At 49.4% G+C, this 17,801-nt stretch overlaps 1 protein-coding gene and 1 non-coding gene across 2 annotated transcripts in view; one reads left to right on the top strand and one right to left on the bottom strand.

The window, feature by feature from the left end:
* The window catches only part of clasp1a (cytoplasmic linker associated protein 1a), a 60,716-nt gene that overhangs the window by 34,200 nt on the left and 8,715 nt on the right, over window positions 1-17,801 (bottom strand). The window contains exons 3-8 of the mRNA XM_062456967.1: window positions 8,488-8,566; window positions 8,182-8,285; window positions 7,625-7,716; window positions 7,369-7,444; window positions 6,828-6,925; window positions 4,360-4,430 (exon numbers count right to left, since the gene is read on the bottom strand). Of these exons, the coding sequence (XP_062312951.1) occupies window positions 4,360-4,430; window positions 6,828-6,925; window positions 7,369-7,444; window positions 7,625-7,716; window positions 8,182-8,285; window positions 8,488-8,566 (520 nt within the window). The remainder of the gene's footprint in view (window positions 1-4,359; window positions 4,431-6,827; window positions 6,926-7,368; window positions 7,445-7,624; window positions 7,717-8,181; window positions 8,286-8,487; window positions 8,567-17,801) is intronic.
* Window positions 8,948-9,075, top strand: LOC134017945 (U4atac minor spliceosomal RNA). The gene has a single exon (XR_009929836.1). It is a non-coding gene; the product is annotated as a U4atac minor spliceosomal RNA (small nuclear RNA).

The raw sequence follows: 17,801 nt of genomic DNA, 5'->3' as shown, positions 1-17,801 counted from the left end.
CCTGATCCGTCTTCACTTCAACAAGTCACACACACACACACACACAACACACACACACAGCTTCCTCAAAGCCACAGCACACACACACAGTGTGTGTCATTCCAAACCCCGGTGCCACACGCGTGACTTAGTCACCTTTTCACAGGTACATGCTTCTACCCGTGCAAACAACGTTAAGTGACAAAGCCGCACCTCGGTTTGTGTACTCCCGGTGGAGCGGAGGCGGAGTGGAGGACGAAAACACGGAATCACTGCAGTGTTTACATAACACCCTGAGACCGAGTGAGGAGACAGAGAGGAGCCTGTGGAACACAAGCAGCCCTCACACAAGGCAAGCGTACCACAGCACCCCTAGGATTCACAGTGTCAAACCAACACAGAGGCCAGTTGAACAGCCCCAAAACAAGTCTCTCGGAGCAGCTGACATGCCCACATTGCACCACTGTTCCCCCCCATGGGGGTCACGTGGTCAGTGAAACTCTGACTGCTTCTCCACGTATCTCCCCGAGTTATAAATACTTCTATGTCAGCCTGGTCATCTCTGCATTATGTATATGAGTGAGTGCTATGAATGGTCCTGCACAGAGAAGACATGCTCAAAAGCTACACACAACCATGCACAAACACACACACACACACACACACACACATGCACCCACTCAGATAGATGGCATAGCTAAGAGACCAAATATCCAGAAAGATAGTTTATCTAACTCGGTGAGGGCTGCATAGAAGCTTCTTTCTGGTGTCCATTAGGCTAGTTGTGAGCTAATGTGGCTAGCTGTGAGCTAATGTGGCTAACTGTGAGCTAATGTGGCTAGCAGGCTCTTCAGGTGTCTGAACTGAAAACAAGAGGCACGCAGGACCCTGAGAGAGTGGTCAGCCATTCCCAAACAGACAGCCCCTTCAAGCCAAAACAGCATCCAGACTCAGAGGCAAGGATGAGGAGGCGAGAGATTTCTCCCACCCAGCTGAGGGGAGCCGAGCAGGCGTGAAATACGACGTTTGATGCCTGGTTGGAAATGTCACCAGCCTGATGCACACAGGCCACAGTGCTGCAGTCTGCTTTCTGCAGCACCCAGAGTCGACATGCTCCAGCCCCCATACCTAGCTACATACTCTCAGCCTTACACCCCACAACAACACAGCTCTCTTCTTTGCACAGTCAACAGCTACGGGCTTCAAACTGGATCTCTGTCTCCCAAGATACCATATAACGAGACCAAAAACGTGCCCAAAGCCCTCACAGGATTTTCTCCCTCAGCAAACACACGGATCTGCCCATTCTCTGCTCCGTACTGTAGGCATCTTATCGAAACCAGGCCAGAGAGGAGAGGGGGAGAGAGCTATAAGCATTAACCTCTCTTTCAACAACAACAACAACAAATACCTACTCAAGTCATTGTATAGCATTGACATTACAGTCATTCCATTCACGCCCTTACCTTTCCCGGTTGTCATAGTTCTGGTCTTCCTTCCTCACAAAAGGGAGAGCAGAGAATAAACGCAGGCAGAAAGAGAACGCAGCTCCAGCTCTGAGTACGTCTCTCTCTCTCTCTCTCTCTCTAGCCCGCTCTCTTTTTCACCCCCCCCCCCTCCCTCCCTTTCCTTCCCCCTGCTCTAGTCTTGTGACTGCACCCACGACTACTGCCACCCTACCTCACAACAGAAGGCTCCGGAACCACCACCCCCCCCCCCCCCCCCATTTCATACAGCAGACATTCACCTGTGTGTGACTTAGCTTCAGGTGAAATAGCTCACATCGCAATATGGATGCCTGTTAGATGTCAACATGAGTTAGGACCTGATGAATTGCTGTGGTGCATACAAGCTGCCTTTCCCCTTATCAGTGCTGTGAAGCGAAAGCAAGATCGTACTGATGGGTCAGCCATGACTAAAGATAAAAATACAAATTCATGCATATGAACAAACACATCCCACCTTTCACCTTTTCAGAGGAGACCTGTGTATGGTTTGAGAATCAGGACAGATCTCCAGCCTACTCCAGGCAGATTAGCTGCAGGAACTCGGACTAGACCAGAACAGGTTCTACACCCAGCTTTCAGGCTCAAGACCTGCACCGCAAAACTCCCAAAGCAACAACGGGAGATGGAGTCTCGTCACATCCTCAGGTGTTCTCTCAAGAGGAAAAGCATGACGAACACTCACACTGAGTAAACAGAGCGAGGTTTCCCTTCACCGGTCGGACCGGTAAAATAACGACATCTTGGCCATCCGCAAACATACGCCTCAGGAAAAGCGAATGAACTTCAATCCAACCGCAGCACCACCCGTGTCGTGTCCAGCGGTGATGCTGAGGCCAGGCCGAGAGCAGCCATGACAGGGGTCACTGTGTGTGGACATGAGGAGAGGCTCGTGTCCACACCACGCCTTCCCTCCCAGCTTTTGGGGGCATTTGGATCCAAACCTGGGTTTCCCAGGTAACAGCTAGCAGGCTCACACACAAACGGCCTCTCCGGGATCACCTCATGATCGCACTCCCACTGCCCATTCAACAACATCTGGACTCCGGCCAAACACAGACTCTTCACCAAAACCCTGCGAATTACTTTGGTTTATGGACACAGTTCCGTTTTACCTGATGAAATACTTAATATTCTCTTTGGTTACACAGACTTCCTTTCATAAAGCAACTCAAAGACTATTAAACTGTTGGAACTGTGAAACGAGAGCTGTTCTGTTTGTTTCTCTGTTCATACAGGAACTGTTTGTCTAAGAGTGCAGCAATCCCTGTGCAAGCTCCAGGCTGAACTTAGTCCTCACTGGCACACTCCCTCCAAAATTAATTTGAGTTCAGCTGTTGAGCCCAGAGGATGATGAACGGTGCAATAAAGACGGAGGTAACATGAATCATCTGCTACTTTTCCTTTTCAAATTAAACTGTCATCAAAGTAGCGTGAGCTACTCAATCTTGGATTTGAGGCGGTAATGTGAGGGGGCCAAGGTCAAAAAGCCTGTGGGAAGTTCTTGAACTGTTTCCATCCACAAAAGTCTGATTCTCGTCAACAGCAAAGCAGATCAGCAAAATTGCAATTCTATTGGCGCGTATATTATATTTACTGAATGTTATGTGCCTGTATGTGTGAGAGACGGTCCAGGTTTACAGTATTTACCCCAAACCTTGCACTGGAAATGTCCTTAAAGGGAAAGCGGCAGAGGGCAAAGACACAGAGTCCTTAAATGCTGAGCCATGCCCCCATTCTCCTCTCCTCAGCCTTCCTACCTACAAATAAACACAACACCCAGTGTGCCGCGTCAGCCAGAAGGGGATTCAGCCAGCCAGGAAGTGCTCACTCACACCAAAGTCCTGAGCTCCAATTACAAACTCAAAAGGAACACAGCAACCAAAAAGTCCTCATGTAATTCATTTAGCCGACACTTTTCTCCTGGTAAACAAGGCAGTCGGTAAAGTAGACACACGAGGACCGGTGCGCAGTTCAGATTTTTCAGTGGTTGATGCCCCTCATCGTACACACACACGACCACACGCTAAATACGATGACTGGAAATCGGTTCTAGCGTGGCCAGTGAGGGAACGCGACATCTGAGAGACCCAGCGGACACTGGCCCCCTGTGGAGAGACTCATCCACTTGAGTCCCAGGCTGTCCGTCTGGCCTCCAGCCCCCTCGTCCACACAGCCATGACACAAGCCGCGGGGGCTCAACAAGAGGGGGATTAGAGGCAGAAGAGGAAGGGATGGAAAACAAGAGCAGGGGAGGGAAGATGGAGGGAGGTGATGTAGGGAAACGGGAGGACCGGATAACACGGTTGGGCTTTTTCCGCCAAATGCAGTGACAGGAAACGTCAGACAAGAGCGCACACTGTACTCCCCCAACCCAGAAAAGTGGTTCGGAATCTATTAAGGCACCCTCACTGTTCTAAATGCCATGCGAATGGGAATAATGAACAACTACAAAAGCTCCAAGTCTCTGAGCGATCCTGCCTGCTTTTGTTCTCTTCCCCTCTCTCTCTCTCTCTCTCTCTCTCTCTCTCTTTCGTTCCTATACACATTAGAAAGAAAGATGCAGCTGCTCTTTCTAATTCCCTCATCCAAAGGAGAAATATGCCTAAATACTTGAGAGAGTGCCCAAATCTCACGAGGCAGGAAAAAGCAGATCTGTACCCATCTGCCCTCTCTCCGGATGACTCACGACTCAGATCCACTGAGGCCGGCCGGCCGGCCAGCCAGCCAGCCACATTCTGTTCTTTTGTGGTGCAGACAATCCAGGTGCAGACAATCCAGCAAGGTACAAACTAAAGCTCGTAGGGCCATACGACGTGAGCCGGGGCCAGGACCCAGAATGCCCCTGGTGACACGTGTCATGCGGACCACTCACCTGAGCCTGAGGAAGGAATCATGTTCCCAGATCTTTGGACTTCGTCAAACTTGCTGAAGATGACGTTCAACCTGCAACAGGAAGCAGAGGGAAGAGAGGGACGTTTAGGCAACGGGAGAGGACGTTTCGGAGACAGGAAGATGAATGAGATGGATGATGCCTACGATGACACCCCCCTCCCCCTCCACCCCCACCCCCCCACCCCCAAAGGAGGGACGACCAGGTCTCAAATACAGCAGATTCATACCGCACACATCCTCCCCAAACCCTGGGAGGGGCCGGGGAAAGGAAACATATCCACTGAAAGGAAGTCTAAGCACAAGTCGGGGTGTTCCAGCGGGCATAAAAGTGTGTCCTCCAGGCCTCAGAACACAGTGTATGACAGCATCCCTGTAGGCCTGGGGCTGTCTCCCCTATCTTACTGTCTCCATACACCCATCTCCTCATAACTGTGCACAGAATGAATGGGAAGTTTCTAGATCTATCCGTCAGTGATCGGGTGGCCCTCTGGCTAACATACTGCTTGACAATAAGATGGAAAGTCTTCGGAGCCACGTCTGAGGTTATTGTCATTTGTAAACTCAAATGTTAGTGTCTAAACCCCAGCCAAGATACAGAGCCCCCTTCATCAACATGCCACTGATACAGTTTGATCGACTGTTTGAAGTCAAACACTGGAGAATGCTTTGTAGATGTAATTCTCTTCAGCGAATCCCACCACGTCCCTCGAGGGAGTCTGCAGTGCCTCTTTGACTTGTAAATGAAGTCAAAAGTGGTGATGGGCTAACAGGAACTTGTCTAATGCTAATGCATTTTCAGACATTCTGTATTCACAGCTCCCATCATGTGGGAGTACACAATGGGCCTCGCAAGCCGTTTTAAGCTGACATTCCCAACCCCCCTTTTCTGAGTTGGTTAAACAGCTGAAATAGGATTGCATTCTCTCACCGTTTATGCAACATTCAAATCACATAGAAATGATATCCAGATCCAGAGGCTTGGATCTATTTCAATCTTTGTCCCACCAATCACAGAGGGCTCTTCCAGGAACTGGCAGAGAGTTGGCCATAAGACCATATGGATATGAGGACTTACGTGTTTAACTTGATCTCACTAATCGCCATTTTAATTGCTCATAAATCTCTTTGGCTAACTGGATTAGGAGCTGGGCCACTGAGGGAAGACACAGGTGGATACAGAGCAGAGTACGCACACCAACCCCAACCACCACCCCCTCCCCTCCCCTCAGCCCCAATGTGACAGACCACAATCCCAGGCCGAACCCATTGCTCGGGGGCCCCAGACCAAACCAATCGGAGCTCCTGATGGGGGGCACTAATGAGCTTAGACTGGAATCTGCGTTCGAAATCCGCCGCTACAACTCTAGGCTCTTTTGAGAAACCATTTGATGACGACACCACCCACAGCATCATACACCCACAGCATCATACACCCACAGCATCATTAGAACGAGTGGGACAAGCACCGGCAGGCAGTGCGGGAAGATGACTAAGAAGAGGACAGGCTACAGAAAGCAATCAAGAACAACCACGAGGCCGAGTCACGAAGTGGAGTGAGAGGAAGCCATCTAGGATCTGGGGGCCGACTCCTTCTCCCTTCCCAGAGTGCTTAGCACGTAGCGGCCTGTGGGCATGGCCGTAAAGTGGTTGCGAGCAGAGGGGCGTGACCAGAGACACAGATGTCCCCGAGTGCCCGCCCCCGGAACAGATGTTCCCATTAGGCCTCAAATGGAAACAACACACGCAAAAATGTCGGGTGCTTCTCCCTTTCCAACGACAGCTAGCTGGACGCTGACTCATCACCGGCCCCATCTGTCATAGCCCACTAACTTTCTGTTACTCTGTCCGCCACGACGAAACCTTCACCTGTTATTTCCCCCGTGCCTCTCAATTTTCGAAGCAAGACAAGGGGGAAAGATGAAAGCTCTTGGATGAGTTAGTGGGCTATGCCGTGAGGAGGCGCGTCCTCCGCCTCCTCCTGCAGTACAGCGTTCCCTCCTCTGTGGTGAACACCAGCTGCTGCGGAGGGCCACAAGCTGATGGGCTTGCCCCAAATATGCACCCAGGAACACGCAGACACGGCACGATCTGCTTACTCGTGGCTTTTTCCATGGATCGTAACACCCCTAACCCCCCCCCCCCCCCCCTCCGACGTGGAGGGAGTCGCGTGGATCGAACGTCAGCGCCCTCATTAAATCTACCTGACCCATTTTACACTGGAAAGGCAGAAGGGGGGGGGGGGGGGGAGGGGGCCGGGAGAGAGAATGAAGGAGGGTGGGGGGAGGGGGGGGTTAGTGGGACGATGAAAGAGTGGAAGGAAGGATAGAAGAGAGAGAGAGCAAGTAGCAGGTGCTGAGAGCGAAGGAGGTGTCCTAAAAGACGTGCTGTGCCGTGGATGAAGGGCGGCCGACACCGGGTGAGTGAGAGGGAGAGCGGGGAGGGACGTACCGTGACTGGGGCAGGCCCTTCTTGCTGAGGTCCATCCTCACCCTCTCCCCCACGTGTCTGTAGATCTCCACCAAGCAGGCCATGGCCCCGTCTCTCACCTGCACACACATGCACACGCAGGTTAACACGCGGGTCAACACGCGGGTCAACACGCGCTCCTCTCTGGGCGTGGCCCCTGCAGCCTGGGATCACGCTATACCTGTGACATCGCATGATCCTACTGACAGTACTAAAGACAAACTGACCCTCGGCACGTACAAACACCAGGCGATTTTTTTTTCAACAGAAACAGTTGACACAAGCTGTAATGTTTACTATGCTCCCAAACACTCCATACGCCCTCCCACAGAACCATGATTGTACCAGCAGAGGGCTCTCTACAGGGAGGGTGTATTTCTCACGGCTGCCACTAGGGGGGGATCATGTCCCCCCTGTGGAATGCTGCAGTAGTCATCCCCTTTGTGTCTGAAGATCTCCCTCCCTTCCAAGCAGCCCTACTGAGTCATCCCAGAAGGGTGAACCACAGCCAATCAGAGCTTACCTGACTGGTAGGGTCTCCGAGCAGATTACAGATGTGGGGGACGATTTTACTGAGGGTCAAGCCTTGCGCCCCATACCTTTTGAGAAAAAGAGAGAGAAACAATTGAATAGCCATCACTCCCCATCATTCCTAATCCCCTAAATATGCTTATCCGCGTGGTGTCGTCCACAACGTTACGATCCAACTTTTGAAAGTAGTTCGACGGACGATGCCACGGTGGATACACCAACCACCGGAGCTGTCCGGAGGCGCTTACATGTTAAGCGTAGAGATGAGGCAGAGGCAAACTCCTTCTCTGGTCCGGTTGTTCTTGTGTTTGAAGCCTCCCAGCATTCGGTCCCACACGTACTGCAACAACAACAACACACACCGCAAGACAAGACAGAAACCCAGTCACCCTTCACTTCCATTTACATTTAGTCATTTAGCAGACGCTCTTATCCAGAGCGACTTACAGTAAGTACAGGGACATTCCCCCGAGGCAAGTAGGGTGAAGTGCCTTGCCCAAGGACACAACGTCATTTTGCACGGCCGGGAATAAAACCGGCCACCTTCAGATTACTAGCCCGATTCCCTAACCGCTCAGCCACCTGACTTCCACCAGGAATCTCAACCACTGACAACCACTGCCGGCTGAGTCGGAAACATGAGGAACGTCAGTATCAATCTTAGGAGGGGGGTTGGTTAGCACATACAACCTTTGACAATACTTTAGTAATGCGTTTGTTTGATTTGCAGCACCTTTGTGTGTGTGTGTGTGTTTTGTATGGTGGAATGTCGACAGTGAGACTGGGGATGCACGGCAGACTGTACCTGTGGTGTTGCAGCTTGTTCCATGATCTTCAGCAGCAGGATTTGATCTTGGTCGCGGACTTGGTCTTTGGCATCACCCAGGCGGTCTATCAGGCTGGGCAGGGCTGGCGAGAGAGCAGACAAAGAGGGGAGAAGGGAAGAGTTTACGCAACTCAAAGGTGTGAACGATGGGTTGGTTTCCTCCAGCTGGCTCTGATACAAAGAGTGACAGTGGTTTTCTTTCGGATCGAAACGAATCAAAAAAGGAATCATCCCCTAAAAGAATTATGTTGGGACATATTTAATATTGATAAATGACAACTTTACCTGTTCCCAAGTGTGTCCTAAAGCGGTCCTGCAACCTTGTCACTAAGGCAGATAAAAGATCCAATCCTAGCAAAGCAACCTGGAGAAAGACAAAACAAAGTCGTTCAAAATGTTCTTCATTCATGTATTTAACATGTTCTCATATATTTCGTTTTTTTTTTTTTTACATTAGTCATTTAATTCAGTGACAATAAGAACAACCTTTTCCATTGGTCCCCCGGGTCCAGTAGTCAAATTTGGTGTGCAAAGGACTGTGGGTAAACTGTAAAACTCTCTATTTATCAGCTTCTACAGGATTAGTGGATTACGATAACACTATGGGACCTTTTGGATATGAAAGCACAACATCTCTCTATATCGCTGGGACTTTAATCCTATAGACGTTTTATGAAAATTGTCATACCGACACCTGGAAACTCAATGACACTAAGTGGTAGGGCAACTGTTCCTCAATCAGTCATCTTTCCTTGTCATGGGGTAGTAGAGTTGCTCAATGAATGCTAAGTGAGAGCAGCCTTGCTAACACCATATCAACACTTACGCATCACCTGGACATTGTGTCCAGACCATGGTGCAATTTTTGGGAAAACCCTGATATTGTTAAAGAGTAACAGCCACTTTGCTGACATGTCGTCGCTACCTCTGACTATTGACACATTTCACCCAGACTTGTGTGCTGTAATTTCCTTCATCAGGTTTCTAGTTCAGCTCCAGATCTCCTCCATTCAGACTGGGTCCAAGCTGACTGGAGCCCTGGCAGCAGGCATGTCTGGGGGACTAATCCTCAGACCAGCCCCTTTGTTCCCAACACAGAGGGACTTCCAGTCATTACACTGATGACAAGCCTGAAACTAGAGGCTGCAAAACAATTAGGCTGGTTCACAACCGTCCAGCAGAGGTCCACCAAGGAGCCACTGTGAGGTCCTCACACACGGTAAGTGGAATGTAATGTTCTCCTTCAAATGCACACAACCTCCACCACCACACACACAGAATGTAGCCACTGCTTGGCAGACAGACAGTTGTGCTGTGAGATGGGTCATAGGGGATGCATAGCTGCCGTAATGCCCCCCTCTCTCTCTCTCATGGTCCCTGGGGACAGAGATGCGTGTTTATCTGTATGTCTGACTGGGCCTCTCTGCTCGATCCGCCCGGCGACAGCCTCTCCCTGGCCCAAAGCTGGCTCCACTCCCCGGGTGAGACAGACGAACACTGAGTGGATCCTCTTACGATGTCCCGACTGCAGCCAAAAAGGTAGAGGGCGACCAATCAGACACCTTCAAAAGCCCCTCTCCATCACACCATGGCCGGTAGGAGAATCTCCACAATAGGAGGATATCCACAGACAACAAGGAGGGAGAGACAACAGAGAGAGGGAGAGAAGAGGTAGCCCAAACTACAGTTCACCTGAACGTGCCACCCAAAAACATGTAGAGGCCAGAGAGAGAGGGATACTCGAGAGAGGATGGGGGAGAGAGAGGAGGTAGAGAGGCGGGGTACCGGTCCATCCATCAGTCTATTCCTGGGGGACAGGTGGTGTTCACACATCAGCGGTAAACAATGGTGACAGCGCTGGTTCAGCTGGAGCCACTCCTCACCCTCCCGGGCCCAGACCAGACATCTAGTGACTGATCAAGGACACTAACACACAGCCCTCCCTCCTCCCCTGCATGGGCCCGTCCAGCCCTCCTCCACCTCCCTGTCTCACGCAGGCTGTCCTGGGACTGTCCCTGGGCCAGTATGAAGACCACTCTGCAGGACAGCAGATCCCTGTGGAACACGAACCAGCCCTGCTGCTCTACCCCGGGGCGTGGGGGCGCTGGTTGACATCAGCTAAATGGTGATGGAAGATTGTGGTCGACCAGTCGACAATAGATTTGGTTTCTCCTTCCTGGACTCACCACCAAACACAATGGCTTCAAAAGGAGGCTTTGAACCCCATTCCAAGCTAGAGACCTGCCTTGACCAGCCGCTCTGCCAGAAAGCAGTGTGCAGCATTTATTCCTGAAGGGGCCTAAATGACATGCCATTTACTGAAACATACCTGCTATTCATCTCCAGTGGTGATGGAAAATCACTCTTTCCCCACCTCTCTCTCTCTCTCTCTCTCTCGTGGGCGGGCCTAGAAATCAAATCAAGGCAAAGTCGATTCTTTGAAAGACTTTTGTCTTTTCGTCAGTGGTCTGACAAACACACACACACAGACTTTACATGTATTGACAAGGAGGAAGCACCATCTCTAGGTTTGTGTAGAGCCCCTCTCTTTGTTATCTGTAAACACACTACGCACGCTCTTTCACACACATGCACACACACACACACACAACGCACTCCACCCAGATGCCCTCAGCTGGGCACAGAGGTAGACGAGAGGGGGGAGGGGAGGAGCCAGCAAGCCGGGACAAACACAACCACGTTTTCAGCCCCGGGGTGTGTTTCATTCCACTAGCTCACCATCTGACCTGGTTCACTTGACCTCACAGACCTGAAAAATGATTGAGGAGAATGACCACCTAGGAGGGGACCACACCACAGCCACTAATCCTGGGAGGCTGCATGGTTAGCCGCTGGTCTTGGTTCAGATCTGGGTCTGGAGACAGTGACTAGAGTCAGGGATATGGATGGGCAGGACTGATGCAAGGCCAGTTCTCGGGGACAGTAATGGGGCTATATTATATTACAGTTGTGTTTTTCCCAGAAGTGATGCACTGTGGTGACTCAGCAATAGTCACAAGGACTCTGAAGGGAGAGTGGAGTCGAGGAAAAGAGTGAACACACATTCAAAACACAATGACACGCACTCAAGCACACATCCAAGAGATACACAAGACACACACGCACATACAGTTTTTCCAGTCCAGTTCACCCAGACTATGCTTTCACCCCATCTTCTTGCTTGAATTCCTGAAGTGAAAACAGTGAAATAGAAGCTTTCTCCTCCAGCTATGTAGCCAGACATTAGAGTATCCCTCTTCCCCCTTACTCAGTATCCTAGCAAGTAGTATCCCTCTGCTGAATGCAGCACTGTTTATATAGGCTACTGACCAAGCAGCAACCTGATACAACCATTATCAGGGGGCTGACGGTGCATACGGAAATGCTCACGTCTATGCATCCGTGTGTGTGTGTGTGTGCGTTTGCGTGTTCTTCCTCAATCTGCAGTCTCAGCCACACTGTCCAGCACTCTGCTGTGTCTCTGTATGTCAGGTGAGATTTAGCCGGTCAGGGCTTTTAACCCTCGTGCTGTCTTCGGGTCACATGACCCAAAGGTTCATAACGAACCATCGTTGTGTTTACCCAATTTTACCCAATACAAAAACAAATAAAAATAATTTTCTTTTAACCTTCGCAATGTGGGGGGTCTGAGACAGCCCACCGGTTAAAAGAAAATGCTTCACTTTGTTTTTGTATGCGGTAAAGTTGTCGCAATACAACGGTGGGTCACAATGACTGATGGGTCAGAATGACCCGAAGATAACACAAGGGTTAAATAAGCGTCGTTGAGTGTGTGTGTGTGTGTGTGTGTGTGTGTGTTTAGAGCGCTAGGGAGCCCTGTATCCTGTGTGTCACCACGCCTCCACACTCAGGGCTCGACAATAACGATGGCCCGATGGCCCGGGGCCAGTAAAAAGTAACGTCGGGACAGTTAAACTAGCAACTAACTGGCCCGATCGGGCCACTGAAAATTATTGATTGAAAAAAAAATTCGCATTGTAAAAGTTAACATCCTTCATATGTTTTGCTAAATGCATAAATAACTTCAGCTTGTGGGGCGCACAGTTGGCAAATCAAGAGTTGAGTAGTGAGTGACGAGTGGTTGTCAAATTGTAATTCTCTAATCTCGATACATTTTTAACAACTGGCGCGAGACAATAAAGTGACGATGGCAGCAAAGTAGAGCTACGAGCTCAAACGGAAGCATTTTTATTTATGGAACAAAGATGCACTGTGTCGTCTGTCGTATGTTCCCGTCTAAAGCAGACAAAAATTGATCTTTTTACACAGGCAATTTTCGAAAACAATCCCTGACCAACCATGCTAGCAGACAGCACCTGGTTTGCGTGACAGCTAAGCGGATGGTTGACAATCCATCTTCCAGGCCGTTGACCATGCTGGTCAGGAATTTAAATGTAGATGCCCATCGTGTTATTGCACGATTTATAACAACGGCATATCACGTAATTAAGACGGGCCAGCCGTTCACCTCGTTCCCCCAGGCTATTGAACTGCAGCAGAAGAATGGTGTCGACTTGGGTACTTAGTATCATACTGATGAAATGCTATGGAAGCTTTTATATATTAGCATTGAGAGACCAGAGGTTTCAGTTTCAGCCTGACAGAGTTGTGCAGAGATGGCTGTCAGCGGGGAAGAGAGCACGTCATGTTTGAGGTTAAAAGTCAATTGTTTTGCTGACTATTACCTTTTTATTTTTTATCACTAGAAATGTGATTTCATTGTTGTTCTTTTTATATCCAGGATGTGTTTAATAAATGGTTAAACATGTTAACAGAATAACACAACTTAGAAGTCTTTTGTTTTGTTGTAACAATGATAAATTACAACTTTTGGAGGGGGGCCAGTAAAAATTGTCTTGGGGCCAGTAAGTTTCAAACCCACTGGCCCGGTGGGGCCAGTGCCAAAAAATGTTAATGTTGAGCCCTGACACTGCTGCAGCTATTTCAAAACACACATCCTCGCCCAGTACCAGCCCCAGCCTCGTCCCTATTCCTCAGCCTCAGCCTCACCCCTGACCCTAACCTCAGCCCCCGGGCCCGGCGTCAGACTGCAGACGTGTCCTGAAGGTGGGGAACACTCAGCATGGGACCACGGCCGAAAGTCTCCGAGGTGCTCATGGGACCACTTAGGCTACTGCAGGCCTGATGGTTATCAGAGATGTGAGCAGGGTCGAGGGAACACAGCACCCCCCCCCCCCCCCCCAATAGAAACCTAACACGGGGCAGCCAAAGGGGGAATCCAAACGCTCAAACCTCCGGTGCATCACGGATAGGGTTGAACTTTGCTTGAGGAGGATAACCTGCGTACCATCACACTGCACTGGGAGAGGGGGAGGGAGAGAGAGACACGCCCTGAAAGAGCTAGACTGCTGGGTGGCTTTTGTCCACACTGCAAACACAAACTTCAGCATACCCCAGGAATCTATACAGGAGATTACCTCAATAGCTACATTGAGAGACAGTAAACAAGGAGATACATTTACATTTAGTCATTTAGCAGACGCTCTTATCCAGAGCGACTTACAGTAAGTACAGGGACATTCCCCCCGAAGCAAGTAGGGTGAAGTGCCTTGCCCAAGGACACAACGTCATTTGGCACGGCTGGGAATCGAACTGGCAACCTTCATATTACTAGCTCGACTCCCTCACCGCTCAGCCATCTGACTCCAGATACATACACATGCACTATACGCAGTTAGACACACACGCGCGCGCGCACACACACACAACAGTAGGAGGAGCAGATGTTTCGCTTAGCAGGGCCAGGGCAGGCTGCCCCTCCCCCTCCTCTTCAGTCTAATCTCCAGGCAGTCAGGAACTGCAAATGACACCACATCAGCAGAGCTGGGAGTGTGTGTGTGTGTGGGGGTGGGGGGGGCTGTCAGGGGACAGCCTGGCCCACCTGGGACTAAGGACAGAATGGCCAATGCTGACCACACACATTCCCTCCCCACTTCTCTCCCTCTCTCCCTCCTCCTCTCCCTCCCTCACTCCCTCCCTCTCCATCCCTCTCTCACACACACATACACACACACACAGACACGGTGGAAGCAAGGCCACGGGACCCGTCAGCCAGGACAGCCCGAGGCGTCAGTCCACGACGAGACAGACAGGTGTTCTGCTGGAGACCAAGGCAACAAACATGGCCGCCGGAGCCAGACGGACAACAAGACGGCTGCTCCAGGACGAGGGTCTGCCGAGACCAGACAAGCCGCCAGAGCCGCTTCTGACAGCCCCCTCTCAAGACAAACTAACCAGGACAGGGAGGACATTTGGAAGTCAAGGATGAGAAAATACGTCACGGGGTCATCGGGGGCTCGTTTGGGTCATTCGGGGGTTAGGCTTCTGAGTCAGAGTTATACGTGTGGTGGCCGGGAGAAACCGGGAAGCCTTGTTTCGATTTTAGTCTGAGGAGGAATGTTGTTGGAAGTATGAGGGGAGTCTACCTGCAGACAGTCAGAGTGGACACTGGCCACTGGGATACAACCAAGGTGGTAAAACTCGGTACACAATACCATGAGAACAGTCACTTTGGTCGAGACACAACTATTTCCTCCGCTATGCTGTAGTCAAGCCTCTGGCTGGATCCACATGTCTGTGTTTGAGCATGAGACACAGAGACAGACAGAGAGAGAGAGAAAGAGAGAGTTTTTCGAGGTGGGGGGGGGGGGGCAGTGGAATTGTCCCTGTCGCCTCAGTGTGTGGTCTTTTAATGCCAGCTGGCTGTGGGCTGCAGGGGGGGATGTCTGGGAGAGGATATCTGTCCAGACAGGACAGGTCACAGAGAGCACCCAACTGTCTGAGTCTGACTGTCTGACTCAACTCTGAGGTGAACTCAAACACACACTCTCATTCCTCCCAGTTTGGCTCCCAATCATGTTCTCTGCATTGTAGCAGGAATATCCACTGGTGCTTAGGTTCCCCATACAACTGGAGCAAAACATAGGCTTCCACCTCTAGTTTTTCGTTTTGTGCTGTTTGGCACATGTTTGACTATCTTCTCCCAGACCCATCATTGGATGTGCTCAAGCCTTCGGCGAGAGCACAACCTTTGTTCTCTCACATATATATTATTATTTTTTTTTTTTTTTTTTTTTTTTCCCTAAAACTCAGTCAATATTTGGCCTACATAGACAAAGTAGGTGTCAAAAGTTTCGTCTTGGTAGCGATTGAGTTGCTTCTATTGGAATTTACGTTCCGTTGCATGGTTTAGGCTGAAGTTAAGTTTTTGTGGCGAAAAGTGAAGCTAACGGTGGCTAATTTGCTAGCCACAGTCACTGACGTTACTAACGTCACTAAGTCACTAACGTCACGAAAACACGCGTGACTACCTTTGGCAGAACATTCGTTTCGCATCTGTTAACTTGGGGGATAGCTAGGCTAACTGTAGCTTTACTGCAAGGCAGCAGCAGAAACCCCACAAGCAAAGAGGCCAGGGTGATAACTATTTACTCATTTTACTTTGTGATATGACACACAATTGTGATGTGTAATGTACAATATAAGATGATATTATTAAGGAAGTACATCTACTTTCGGAAACAGTAGTCTACTATTTCACTGAAGTATTAGCATCATGACGTTAGCCTGTGTTGCCCGGGCAACACATACTACAGTGGTCTATGATGTATCTGTTTTCAATCGTTAAAATAAACATTCCTCACATATACATTTTCGTTGTAGGATTTATTATGACATTAGATTACAAGTAAACGATTTGTGGGTGAAATTATCATTACCTGTGGTTTCAATCCAGTGTATCACTGCAACGCTGTAGCCTACGCGAGACACTACAAAAACATCTACACAGCTGTAGGAAGTCAAACGGCGACAGAACATGTTCGGCACTCCCCTTACTTAAATCAAAAGTCTATCTAACTACTAACTAAATAATTAATTTCAGCCTAAACCGTACAACGGAACGTTAAATCCAATTCAACCAACGCAATCGCTACCGAGACGAACACAGCATTAACGCTAGTCTAGTACTGTACCGTAGTAGTACAATTTACCGGGGCAGCTTCTCCACACAGGGCTATATCGCATTTTGCGTTGTTACTGACAATGATCGCTACCAGTGAGCTTTTTATGAATGAGCGATTTTCCACTAAATACATGTCAAGCTTATTTACGTTTTGGGGTGCATATTTTCAGTTAACAGATGGTACTGCTTGAATCGCGATTCCATCTTCTACTGCCGGTAACGTCGTAGAATAATCTTCAAAGGGGGTCCTTTATTAATGAATGAATGCAATGAGTAGGCTAAATGCATGAAAATATCACGAGAAGGGAAAAACTTAAAAGGACGTTTAAGTCATAGAGATTAGGTCAATTTGTACACCGGTCTGCCAAATTTATTCGTTTTGATTCAATGATGAGGCTGCCTCTTGCAGGGGAAATGAGAAGACATCCATTTCATTCTACACTTCACTCGTATTTTCAGTTGTAAATGAGCAGCAAAAAAAAATGCTTTTAAATCTATGTAATCTTTATAAATAATAAGTATGCATTTTTATATAAAATACAGAAATATCAGTTGTAAAAATGTCATTAAACGGACCCCTGTGCAACCGACGCAAGCAAGCACACCCTACAATTTCCCCAGAAATTGTACCCTCTCTAGTTCCCTTTGTAATCCCTGTGTGTTTTAGATGGGTCGGATTAAGCAAGTCTCGGAGAGGCCAAACATGGTGCAGCCATTCCTTCCACTAAGAGCCTGCTAGCAGGGGGTCAGTAGCTGGAGAAGAGAAATATGCGTGAAGACGAGACCTCGGTCGGTTTGAAATTCACCCTCGATTCCAGAACTGGATCTAGCTCCCATGCTCTCACCCTGGGACTGAGAACTGACAGCACAGTAGATCCCCGTTACGATTTCTGTACATTCTTAGACACAGCATGGTGATTCCAGGAGTGGGTCGTGGAGAACGTAGGTTGACCGCATTCTTGCTCAGATGAAATATGGACAGGTCAAAGGTCAAACCGGGGAGATTTGAGACAGAGGCCTGGAATTCCAGGCCAACTGGGAACAATCCGGGCTCGTGTATTCAGACGGAGTACATTTCACTGCTGAAATACAGTAACTCGCTGGTGTAGCTGTGATTGTTAGGATTGGCTGAATGCTTGTTCCGTGGCCTATCTTGAATTTGATGTTGATAAAAGGAGGGCATTGTTTAAAACGATGCCTGCATCCCGAGATAGTCTGTTTACCACAACGGGCAATGTCCTGTGGTGACTAATTAACCACTACTGCAGCGAGCAACACCGATACAATAACAAACATTGCTATCTTATCTATCACTGTTATGAGACATAAACCGGCCACCTAATAGTCACAGCATAGCACCTTTCATCCCATGTTGTGGTATGGAACCATGTCACCAACCACAGTAGTGTTCTCTGGAGAACTTCCCCATAGTGGAGATCTCAACAGCAGCCAGAACAACAGACTCATCTTCGGTGCTGCATGATCCACCTCAGCCGCATGCTAATGCATAACTAAGCCAACCTGAGCGGGTCTGGAAGGAGATGAGCTCCCTGGGGATCTGCAGTGTCGCCGCACGGACCGGCTGACTGGATTA

The sequence above is a fragment of the Osmerus eperlanus genome, chromosome 3 (genome assembly GCF_963692335.1).
Source record: "Osmerus eperlanus chromosome 3, fOsmEpe2.1, whole genome shotgun sequence".
NCBI classification, from domain to species: Eukaryota; Metazoa; Chordata; class Actinopteri; order Osmeriformes; family Osmeridae; genus Osmerus; species Osmerus eperlanus.
This window is presented reverse-complemented; position numbering and strand designations above follow the sequence as displayed.